This window comes from Eriocheir sinensis, chromosome 7 (genome assembly GCF_024679095.1).
Source record: "Eriocheir sinensis breed Jianghai 21 chromosome 7, ASM2467909v1, whole genome shotgun sequence".
Lineage (NCBI taxonomy): Eukaryota > Metazoa > Arthropoda > Malacostraca > Decapoda > Varunidae > Eriocheir > Eriocheir sinensis.
In genome coordinates this window covers 3,782,189-3,794,688 of record NC_066515.1, presented here as the reverse complement: position 1 = coordinate 3,794,688, position 12,500 = coordinate 3,782,189, and the positions used below count along the sequence as shown (strand labels likewise).

At 44.9% G+C, this 12,500-nt stretch overlaps 1 protein-coding gene across 1 annotated transcript in view; it reads right to left on the bottom strand.

Annotated features, from left to right (window-relative positions):
- Positions 1-12,500, bottom strand: part of LOC126992516 (nephrin-like) — a 142,017-nt gene that overhangs the window by 42,482 nt on the left and 87,035 nt on the right. The window contains exons 8-10 of the mRNA XM_050851270.1: positions 12,264-12,423; positions 6,737-6,913; positions 1,617-1,739 (exon numbers count right to left, since the gene is read on the bottom strand). Of these exons, the coding sequence (XP_050707227.1) occupies positions 1,617-1,739; positions 6,737-6,913; positions 12,264-12,423 (460 nt within the window). The remainder of the gene's footprint in view (positions 1-1,616; positions 1,740-6,736; positions 6,914-12,263; positions 12,424-12,500) is intronic.

Sequence of the window (12,500 nt, the reverse complement as noted above, 5' to 3'; positions counted from 1 at the left end):
GTCCCACAGGGGTCGGTGCTGGGTCCGCTGCTTTTTATCATTTACATCAATGACTTGGACACATGAATTATTAGTGATATCAGTAAGTTTGCAGATGATACCAAGATCGGTAGAGTTTTCCAATCACACCAGGACGCTTGCGTTCACTAGGATGAGCTTGACAGACTATATGATTGGGCGGGGAAGTGGCAGATGGAATTCAATGTCGGGAAGTGTAATACCCTGTGTAGGTAGGCATAACCCCTCACATAATTACTCCTTAAATGACACTCCTCTAAGTAGGTCTCGGTGTGCTTATGAGGACTGACTTAAGCATTTAAATCTACACTCTCTACAAAGGCGAAGGTTGCGGGGATATCTTATCGAAGTTTATAAATGGATGAACGGCTTTATTAAAGGGGATGTCAATTGAGTTTTGTTAGTAAAAGAGCCAGGTAGGACAAGTAGCAATGGTTTACTATACATTTCAGCAGCGGACAAACGCTGTTTTTCGCAAATATCTCCTAAACGAATCATTGGATCAGTATGGTATTTTAGCACACTACCTTTAACACCCGGACCTAATTTATAGCTGATATACCATATTGCAATATGTGTTATGTTAGGAGTTTACTGACTGATATTAAGCCTAATTCAGTCATCATATCTAAGGTGTAATACAGAATCGGACGAGTGTGGGGTACTCGTCTAACCCCTCAACCAGCGCCCCGAACAACCCCCAGACCACTCCTTCCCTACCCCAATATCGCAGTATCCCCCTCCTCGTTTCCCTCTTCACCCCTCTACTCACACCATCCCCCTTCCCCAGCTCGAGGGTATGGCTTAAGCAGAGGCAGGGTATAACTCATTGACTGCCGAGGCGCACCCATTAGCAACAATGTTGTCGCTTTACCCCTAGTAAACTTCTACCATAACACATATTGCAATATGGTATATCAGCCATAAATTAGGTCCGGGTGTTAAAGGTAGTGTGCTGAAATATCATACTGATCCAATGATTCGTTTAGGAGATGAGAGCGAGAAGGGGAAGTAGTAGTTGTGGTTAGGAATAGTTTGGGAGGGTGTTGGGGTGGGGCACACTTTCCCTCGAATGCGTCAACATGACTCGTCAGGTTTGTGATATTTTTCACGAGTAAACTCCTCACATAACACATATAGTAATGTGGTATGTTAGCCATAAATTAGGTCCGGATGTTAATTGTGGTGTGCTGAAACATCATACTGATCCAACGATTCGTTTAGGAGATATTTACGAAAAACAGCGTTTGTCCGCCGCTGAAATGTGTAGTAAGTTAGGCAAATTCAGATTCAGCAAAGACATAGGCAAGAATTGGTTCACCAATAGAGTGGTGGATGAATGGAACAGGCTTGGCGGTCATGTTGTGGGTGCCAATACCATAGATACATTCAAGAAGAAGTTGGATAAATTCATGGATAGTGAGGTAAGGTGCGGTTAGGATTACGGAGCTGCCTTGTATAGGCCAACCGGCCTCTTGCAGACTCCATACACTCGTATGTATTTATGTTCTTATGTTCTCTCTCTCTCTCTCTCTCTCTCTCTCTCTCTCTCTCTCTCTCTCACACACACACACACACACACACACACACACACACACCTGCGGGCACCACGTGGAAGAGGCAGGGCTGGGTCATCTTGCCCACGTGGTTCTGGGCCCAGCACTGCAGCGTCCCGTAGTCCTGGTGGGTGCGGGCCACGAACTGCGCGGCGCTGCCTCCGTCTGGCGGGGAGAGAGAGAGTAATGACCATACCAATCACAGAATCTGATAAATTCAATAATAATGGAGGTGTTTCTCGTATTAAGAGGTGGACAGGGCTAATTCAATCTGGTGGAAGTGAAACAAGAGGTTATGTTGCTCAAGCCCGGGATCTTGAACACCACTCATGAATAAGATGTACACACATGGCTCTTTCCGTCTGTCAGGGGGACACACGCGCAAGGGATCAGGCTTGCCTTAGCACTTTACACACACCTAAGACTGGTGGAGCTGCTTTGATCTAGCGAGGTGAGCAGGGCAGTCCTCGTCTGATGGTGGAATGTGAAGGTGAATACAACGGCAGTACACCCCCAGACACTTATCAAACCACAATTATGAGTTTTTTTTTTATTAAATATCACCGTTTGCTTCAGTCTACTGGAAAAAAAATCAGAAGCTGCAGAAAAAAAAAAGCTGAAAATGCGTCGCGCTGGGGTGAAAGCGAAGTACTTTCAACATAGATTTAGCCATGCATTGCACACCAGATGCACATGCTTGCTAACTCCTTCTCTCTAGTTTCTTACACATCCGCCGCTTACTTCCCTTAGTCTTCTTTCAAGTCACCTGACTAAAACGCGTCCTTGCAAAGAAGAGTTAGCCTGAACAAAACGCGTGTGGCGGGAACAGAACGTGCCTCGGGAGGGGAACTGAGCGTTTAGTGGGAAAAGATGTGGAAGGAGAAAAATGATGGTAAAGGGCAGATTTAGTACGCAAACATTTCTAGAGAGCACGAGCATGAAGGAGTAAAAGAAAATTCATCGTAGCATGAATTGAAACAAGGAAGGAAAGAAAATAAAGCGTCAAACGAGAAAATATAGGCGACGAAGTGAAACATTAATCTAGAATGAGAACAAGTGGATGGAGTAAACCTGAAAGAAGCGTAAAATAGAAAAGAGGAGAGTTGCGTGGTATTGCTGGTGTCCTCTCTCTCTTCCTCCTCTCCTGTCCTTGCTCTTTCTTCCCTCCTTCCACTCTTATTCTTTCTTCTTGTTCTACTATTTTTCTTCTTAAGCATCATTATCATTATCATTATTATTTTCTTCTACCTAATCATCACCGTCTAATTCTCCTCCATCTTTTTTTATTTCATCCTCTCGTTTCCTTCTCTTTCTTCTCCTCCTTTTGATACTTTTTCTCCTACCATCTTCCTCCTACTTTTAATCATTATTTATTTCCTCATATTTTCTTCTTCTTCTTCATGTATCTCATCCTTTCTTCTCAATCACAATCACCACTACCTCCTCCTCCTTCTCCTCCTCCTCAACACACTAAGTGAACGGCGAGTGCCAGCAAAGTGGTGTTCCGCATTGTGTTCTCTCATTGCTCTGCCGTGCATGGTACAATCGTCGTGAGGATCAACGAAACGATATAAATATTCTAGTTTTTCTATCGACATGCATAGTAGCAGTGTGTGTGTGTGTGTGTGTGTGTGTGTGTGTGTGTGTGTGTGTGTGAGGAAACTATTTCAATGAATTACGATAGGGCCTTCTGAAGTTACAGTCACATCAAATATGCAAAGGGAGAGAGGTTACCTCCCACCACCATCCCCGCCCCTCCCCACCACCACCACCATCGCCATCACCACCATCGCCACCACACTACAAACACCTTGAGGCAAACTTTTGTTTACACCACTAAATTCTTTGCCTAAATATATATAAAGTATATAATTTCTTGTCTTCATGTTTATTAGCAATATTTGGTTGCGAAATTAATGCATATTAACTCGTTTAATATGTACGAGGCGTTTACTGGTGGTCTGTTTGTATACTGTTGGCCTGTTTGTTTACTGGTGGTAGTGATGGTGGTGGTGGTGGCGGTGAGGGCTGTGGCGGTGGCGGGGTTCTTGTTGTTGTTGTTGGTGGTGTTTGCGTTAGTCTTGGTGTTGATGGTGGCGATGTTGTTGTTCATGGTGTTGTTGTCGTTGTGGTTGTTGTTGTTGTTGGTGGTGGTGGTGGTTGTGGGGGTGGGAGTGGAGATGGTGGCGGGGTGGGGGTAATAGTGGTGATGGAAATGGTAGTCGTGGTGGTGGTGGTGGAAGTGGTGGTAGTGGTGGTGGTGGTGCGATGGTAGTGGTGGTGGTAGTGGCGGTGGAGATGGTGGCGGTGGAGGTTGTGGTGGTGGTGGTGGCGGCATTGGTGGTGGTGGAACTGGTAAAGGTGGTAATGGTAGTGGTTGTGGTGGTGGTGGTGTCAGTGGCGGAGGTAGTGTTGGTAATGGCGTTGGTGGTAGTAGTCATGGTGGCAGTAGTGGTGATAGTGGTAGTGATGGAGGATGTGGTGGTGGTGGTGGTGGTGGTGATGGTTGTGGTGGTAGTGATGGTGGCGATAGTAATGGTTGTGGTGGTAGTGGTAGTGGTGGCTATGGTTGTGGCTGTCGTGGTGAGAATGGTGGTAGTGTCGGGTGGTGATGGTGGTGGTGGCGGTTGTGGTGGTAGCGGTGGTGGTGGCTGTGGTAGTGGTGGTGGTGGTGGTGGCTGTGAGTGTGATGGTGGTACTGGAGATAGGGGAGGTGGTAGCGGTGGTGGTGGTGTTAGTGTGAGTACTGATTGTGGTGGCGGTAGTGGTGGTTACAGGGAGGCTGGTGGTGTTCGGAGGAGGTGGTGGTGGTGGTGGTTGTTGTTGTTGTTAATATTGCCTCTTTTGAGGTAAAGAGACACGGGCTAACCTATGAGTCCGTCAGTGAAGCAGTAATACATGAGAACTCAGCGCGGTGGAGGATAATTTTTGCAGAGGGCGAGAAGTGACTCAGTCCTCGACGAGGTGACGACTGCAGCAACTTTTTTTGTATCTGATGCATTTTGGTCTTGAGGGTACTTGCGGAGATGCTGCGTGACTGGGTTTACGTTTCGAGCTCTAGTGACGAAACTACTGGGAGTGGGGAAATGTTATGCATTATATTGGAAAGCACATTGGTAGGGCTAAATCATTTGTTAAATACGTTTTTTGAAATTCTAAAAAAAAAAATGAGTGGGTTTCAAGGTTGGGAACTCAAAAATAGTTTTTTTTCAGTAATTTTTTGCGAATTTATTCGATTTTTTACCCTTTCGAGTCGTTTTTGAGCCCGGTCGCTTATTAAAATAAATATAGCCCTTTTATTTTGCCGTCGATTGATACCAAAAACATTTATGTAACCCCAGAAATAAGGGAATTATGGCGATTCGCACCAAAGCAGTTGATTTTCCAAAATTCGCGGCTTAATGACAGGGCTGGAGCAAGTTTCCGGTCCATAGTGTAGGGTTCACTGGCTTGGTGAATTGATATGAGCTCAGCCTGGAAGAAGGACGTGCCCGGCTGAGCCTGAATGCATGCGTTTTGTTGCCGCACACAGACGCAGCTCCAGCAGCACTCTTCTCATCTACTGAACCATCAGTGTAATAGTGTAAGGAATGAGAGGTGGAGAGGCTAGCAGTCTGCTCAAGGCTTTCTTGGTGGAGAAGGATAGCGAGTGATGCCCTTGGGCGACGGCTGCGTGGCAGGATGAACTTACAAAGTGGAGGGGCCCAAGGAGGGGGAGACTGAGCGGAGGGAAGGTGTACGGCGGGGAACTGGGGCAAGTTCGTTTCCCGGATGGGTAGAGCGGGAACGATTGTCATCAGCTGGCGTCAGAGGTTTTGCTGCTGCAGACGCAGTCATTGAGAGGCTGGTGGACGCAACAGCAACAGAGGAAGTGACAGTGGTATTGTTCTGGGTGCAGGGAGTAGAGGGGGCAGAGGTGGACACATATGATGAGGCGTCGGACCTCCTGGCCTTCCATTTGGCTTTCCGTACTTGACTTCGTTGTTCCTGGAAATCTTCATCTCTCTCTACTTCTATATATGTGTCAGCAGCAGTGTTAGCATCGAAGGCGGAAGCGGCATCATTACTGGTAACAGTGGGAGTGGTAGTACTTTTAGTGGTAGCAGTGGTGGCATCAGTGGCTGTGACAACTGACGGAGCAGCATCAGGAGATGTAGGTTCAACTTCATCAGTACTGGTGTCACTGCTAGTGGCATTAGTAGCAATAGGCGTGGAATCTGTTGTGTTAGCAGCAGTAGAGTTGTAAGCGTGGAAGCAGTGACGGTTCTACCAGATACACGATACACGCGTGTGAGTGCTCTCTCTCTCTCTCTCTCTCTCTCTCTCTCTCTCTCTCTCTCTCTCTCTCTCTCTCCCCCGTGGTGGTGGTGGTACCGTGGTGGTGGCAGCAGTAGCAGTACGGAAGTAACGTTTTCCCTCCATTCATTCTCAAATATATGTATCGCGCATGACGTAGACTCCATTACAGAGACGAAATATAAGGCATAACTCAACCTTACGAGAAAAGATGAAAAATATTTGATGCGGGCACGCCTTATTTAGACTCCATGCAGCTGGCAGGGAAATACAGACAAATCCGCTTTTTTTGTGTGTGTGTTTCTAATAATTCACTTTACCATTTTTTTTTTTGTATTACGAGGAGGGAGAAATGCATAAATGTTCAATTTATTAACCTTGCAGATGTGATTCCAATCATGACTCGCGTGACGGGTATCTCTTAATATATTCAATAATCAATACTCTCCTTCTGCAATGAACACATTAGATATGATTTTTCGCACCCATTACCTATACCCACTTTCTTCACAGCGAGGGTCTTACATAACCTCCCTCTTCCTCGTGATACTCCTCACCATCCACCTCATCCAAGGCCTCTCCATCATCGTCGGCAAATAACATTGATTATTTCACCAGGTTTCCTAAGCCTCTTCCGGAGCTCACTGGTCGATACGCCTATACAAACAAGACACTGCATAAAACATGGGAGAATATACCGGGTAACTGCGTAGAGTTTAAGCTTCATAACGATATTGTTTTGGGGTGATAAAAGGATAACCTGCATCAAAATGATTTTTGTTTTATCATTTAGGTCATCACATTACCTCTTAGTCATCAGTTCATCAGACACACACACACACACACACACACACACACACACTCACCTGGCGTGATGAAGACCTGGTCGCCGGGCAGCCGGTGTGAGGTGAGCGAGTTGTTGAACACCCACGAGTACCTCACCGCGGACGGCGCCGCCTCCACCTGGCAGGTCACGTTGATCTGCTGCCCCAACCCCGCCGCCAGCACCCGCCCCGCCTCGCCCGCCGCGCACACCGGAGCGTCTGGGGGGAAAAAGGAGAGTCTGGTGAGGGGATGAGGCGGTAGTGGTGGTGGTGGTGGTTTTGGTGGTTTTCAGCATTGCTTCTGTAGTGCTGGTATCTGGCGGGAGCTTTGGTTAGTGGGGGTGTCGGTGGCGGCATTCATGTTGTTTATAGCTACCGTACTAATGGTGGGAATTATATTTGAGATGTTAGTATTAAAGTAAGGTTAGTGCTGTTAATTATGTTGGTGTGGTGTGTATAGCGACGGTGGGTGGTAGGAGGGGTTACATCAGTGCGGAGGGTAAAAAAAAATAAAAAAAAAGGAAAATGTGAAACGGTGAGTAGCTTGCCATCTAATGGCTGGTAACTATACAAAATAAGAAAAGAAAAAAAAAGAAAATACTGAAATATGTCCGAACGAAAAAGCGCACAATTATTCCACAGAGTTCACACCCCGAGCCCCTTTATGCGGCGAGCAGCCACACAGGGCTCAGCGAGAAAGTGCTGAGCTTCACGGGACTCCCGGGCCGACGCGCGTGACCCTTACAGGAAGACACGTACTCCGAATACAGGGTAAAAGGGAAGGTCGAACGACAGTGAAGGATAAAATATGAAGGACGTAAACTCAAGAGGTAACGCCACATGGGGCAAAGTGTGTAGCAGGGGAGGGAAGAGTGGGAAAGAAAGGGTTACCTCCCTTCTGCCTGAACACGCCACTTCACTTCCCCTTGCACATTCTGAATAACGAGAAACACTAAACGAACGATACTGAAGGATGAAATATGAAGGACTGAGTGCCGGGAATAAGGCGTGATGGACCAAAGACTGTGGCGCCTGTTGGGAAAGGTTACCGTCTCTGCCTGAACGCCAACAAACACGGACACGTCACTCGACTTTTACCTCTGTCATTACCCATAAGAAAGTACCAAGTTGCCAGCAGCATAACATCCTTCCTCTAACTCATGCACGCTGAAGTAACATACTGGCACACTGGCGGTTTACTGTAGTGTTATCTCGTACATTATTTAATTATTTATTTGGATGCTGTCAGACTGTAGCTGAACCTTGATGGTTGCAGATCAAACACCTCAAATATTCGATCTAAGTGCTTGTAAACTCACTCATTCTCCATATGCGCCCACGCCCTCCACACACATGCACGCACGCACGCACGCACCCTGACGTAATATGAGTGCCTTTTCCTTTTCTCTAAAAATGAATATAACGTACTTTTTATTGGGCATCTGTTGAATTTGAAAGTTCTGAGTCAGTTCTAGTAAATTATATACTCTTATGATAATTGTTCTATCAATATGTAAAATGAGGCTGTCCGTCTGCTTCCGCCGCGATTATTATTTTATGTGTTGGTGGAAGTTTTGTAGAATTAGTTGATGTCGTTGTTGTTTCTACTCTTGAGATTTGTTTTGGTTGTGTTTACTTGTTTGTGAGTGTGGAACATCCGGTCACTTAGGCGGTGGCTGAGTGGTAGCGTAAGGGCTCCACATTCACCACGTGATGGACGACGCGGGTTCGAATCCCCACGCTACCACCTGGGATTTTTCAGTCACCGCCGAGTGGCCTAAAACTACCCACATGCTATCCTGAAGACCACCCATAAACCCGGACTCTTGAGGAAACCGTTCAAATGAATCAAGAAGGAGTTCCTGGGGGCAGCATGAGTCAATGCAAGATGGCGCCACTATAAACACTTCCCTGCGCCACAACGGGCTGGGGCCGACCATCAAGCCCCACTACGAAGGCCTACCGGCGCCATAGGCGAAGACGTAAAAAAAAATATATATATACTGACGACACATAGCACACACACACACACACACACACACACACACACACACAGTTCAGTTATAGTTTAAGTTTATTGACCACAAAGTCAAGTTAACGTACAAAATAATTTGACAAAAGTATCATCACTCACACAGGCAACGAAACGGACTATTATACATTAAAACATTAATGGACCGTATTTCTTCTCAATCATGTAACAAAATTGATGGATGCAGTGAAACCCCACGGAAATATAAAACATAAACCACTCGCATAGGGCACAAAACACCTCTAAAAAGAAAGGACAGCTATTTAATAGGCGTACCTAACAATCACCAAATGGGGGGTACAAACTTGGCGGAGGGACTTTTTTGGAAGCCATAGCCGGTAGCGGGCTAAGGAGTAGCCTATCCAGATATTTTGCTTTTATTTATTAATGATCCACGAGACATCCTAGAGTTAAATCAAAGTGTGTGTTTATCTTTGTATTCATTCATACACACACTTGTAATACTTCTGTGGTGTCTGATTCACTTGTTTGAGTGAAATTCTATTGTGATAAACAGGCATCAATTCGGGTCATTAGTAAAAATGAAACAGGTAATGTAAGTTTTGCCTCCATGAAATATACACAAATAGATAAATAAGAAAGCTCACGAAGTCACAATAAGTGACATCATCTGCTTTGCGCAGTAAAAATATGCTATTTCAGGTATCTGGCACCCGCAAAATGGCGTGCGCGCTCTCTGGCCATGGAGCTACAGCCTCAACGTTGCCAGACTGTCGTACTCACCCGATTATATTTCCCGACTTCCTACCCCCAAACTGTCTTCTGGGCTCCAATAAGGAAACTAATTTATATATATATATATATATATATATATATATATATATATATATATATATATATATATATATATATATATATATATATATATTTTTTTTTTTTTTACGTCGTGGCCTATTGCGCCGGTAGGCTTCTTCCCGGTGGATTCTGATGGTCGGTCCAAGGCTTCTTCCCGGTGGGTCCTGATGGTCGGCCCAGCCCGTTCTGGCGCAGGCGAGTGTTTATAGTGGCGCCATCTTGCATTGGCTCATGCTGCCCTCCCGGAGCTTCTCTTTAATCCTAGAATCTAGAGTCCAGGTTGATAGGTGATCTTCTGGACAGCATGTGGGTAGTTTGAAGCCACTCGTCGGCGGCTGAAAAATCCCAGCTTGGTGGCACCGGTCGGGGATTGACCTGGCCCCCTCCTGAACGCGGGGCCGTCTTGCTATCCATTCGTTAAAAGAGTTAGATTCTGATGTTTCTTGGCAATAGTTAGGCGTCAGAAACCGGTAAATACTATGCTCTGAGTACGACAATCTGGCAACGGTGGCTATACGTATTTTCATATTATTGTTCTGTTGTTTATTCAATGTTGTGTTCAAGAAAAAGAATACTCATAATTTGAGTTAGTTTTTGGTTATAAGGATTCTTTACGAAATACAATTATAACGTTACCTCCTTTGACTTAGGAAACGTCCTGAATCTACGAAAATCCCAAAAATTACGACATGCTCTTAATAAATAAAAACAATTAATTAAAGAAATGTAAAAACATGCATGAATGATGTCGGGAACCAGCAAACGAACAAACAAGAGGAATAGCCATAACAGTATAGAGTAAACATCTCATAGGACAAACACTAACAAGGAGGGAAACAACGAAGATAAAGGAAAACAGATACCCAGAGAGGAATGAGAGATATACAACTGTGTAAACGTGTGACAGGACAAACTCTAACAAGAAGGGTGACATATAAAACAGTGTAAACATCTCAAGTACAAAAGAGGGGAAACAACGAGGGTAAAGGAAAACAGATACCCAGACTCAGATACATAAAACAGATACCCAGTGGGCGTGGTCAGAAAGTGTGAACAACCATTGAAAAAGACTGACCCGTGACGTCAGTCGTGGCGACATGTTATGAGCCAATAATTTAACAGAAAAATCGCTGTGGGAGTGTCTTAAGACTGACTCACGAATAGCAGGAGAAGTAAAACAATACAACATAATGAGCGAGCAAACGGGTGTGACAGGAAGTATTGGCCACTGGTTATGTAGAAAATTAAGGCGTGTCAAGGATGTAAGTCCGCCTAAAGCAAAGAAAAATGTAACCCAGAAATCAGTGGTAGGGTCAGACCGAGCTTGGTTCTCGCCTCAAGCAGACCTGCTACTCACTCAGCCGAGAATGGCTGTTGTGATCTTAATCGTGAGTAGAAATTCGAGAATCTAAGGGAAACCGACTGTATTGTCCTGGAGATTATAATGTAGGAGATGTGAAGTAGGATTGTGAGTGGGACAGGATTGTGATTATTTGTTTGCGATGTAAAGCAAAGGTAAAACCACTGGGTGTGGTATAATTTGGTGTTTCCGTGACTTGTAGTAGATTATACTATAGGAATGTGTTATTAGGATTTTGTGAAGAGAGTACATAATGATTGTGATGTAAGCAGAGAGATACAAACCACTGCTTGTGGAACGACGAGTGTTATTATTATTGGCAACAACTGAGCACATATTGTAGTATTATGTTTAAATCATGTCGTTTGTCATATGTTGCATCCATTGCTGAGTATGCCAGTGTTATGATTGTCTGAGCATATAATATTGCGTAAGGCAATTACTTTCATTTAATTTTAAATAAATGTATATTTTCTTTTTCCCTTGTTTATCCCCGAACACCAGTCTCCAATAACAACTTAAGCCGGATCACGCTACCAGGGATACGAGACGGTGAGATCATTTATTGACTAATTAATGAGTGATAAAAAGAGTTGAATTAATACACGAAAAGAAGGGTCCAAAAATGAACGAGAAAACTGTAAAAGAACAGTGACCATAAAACATATCCTAAACATTTTATACGATAAAAACCCACATAGCCAATAAAAACGAAAGTAAAAAAAACGTTACAAGGCGGTTGGCCACACACACACGCAAAAAAACACCCACTATGTCCTCAAAGAGAAAGAGAAAAATATAACTATTGTACAGAAAAATAAAAAAAATATCAGCTAAAGCGTGATATAATTGTATGTATTAACTGATGCACAGAAAACATATCACGATTTTTCATTAACTGTGCCCAATAATTATACCCATACCAAGCACGCACATACTCTGTTAATGGACATGACTCGATTACGTGAAGGTCTATCTGTACCTCACCACATGGACAGAGAGGCTCCTCCTCGGGCAGTCGACCCCGCCCACGTCTGTTCCATCTCCCGGTCTCGAAGGCAAGTTTGTGTCCGCTCAATATAAGTTGGATGTATGTGACCCTGTACACTTCTTTCACATTACCCTTTCTTACAATTTATCAACTTCTAAATTAGGGTTAAGCAGCCGGTATGTTCTCTCTCTCTCTCTCTCTCTCTCTCTCTCTCTCTCTCTCTCTCTCTCTCTCTCTCTCTCTCTCTCTCTCTTACTTATCAACACGCTAACCATCTCTCCAACACATATCTTTACCTTCTATCCTTTGCCAGGCTCATCCCATTTAACCTTTCCTCCCTCCTTCCCTCTGTCACCCTCTCAACACTCACAGTTGACGTGGAGGGTGAGCGGGGGGCTGTGGGCGTCCCCCTCGACGTTGGAGGCGGAGCAGGTGTAGGGCCCCGCCTGGCGCCTAGTGATGCTACGTAGGGCCAAGCTGTTGCCACTGAGCAGAATGCCTTGCGCGGGGTGGTGAAGGATCGCCTGGCTCTGGGGAGGCGGAAGGAAAGGAGGCCAATAAAAGATAAGGTTATACTGAGGCAGAATCGAATAAAAAAAATAGTGTA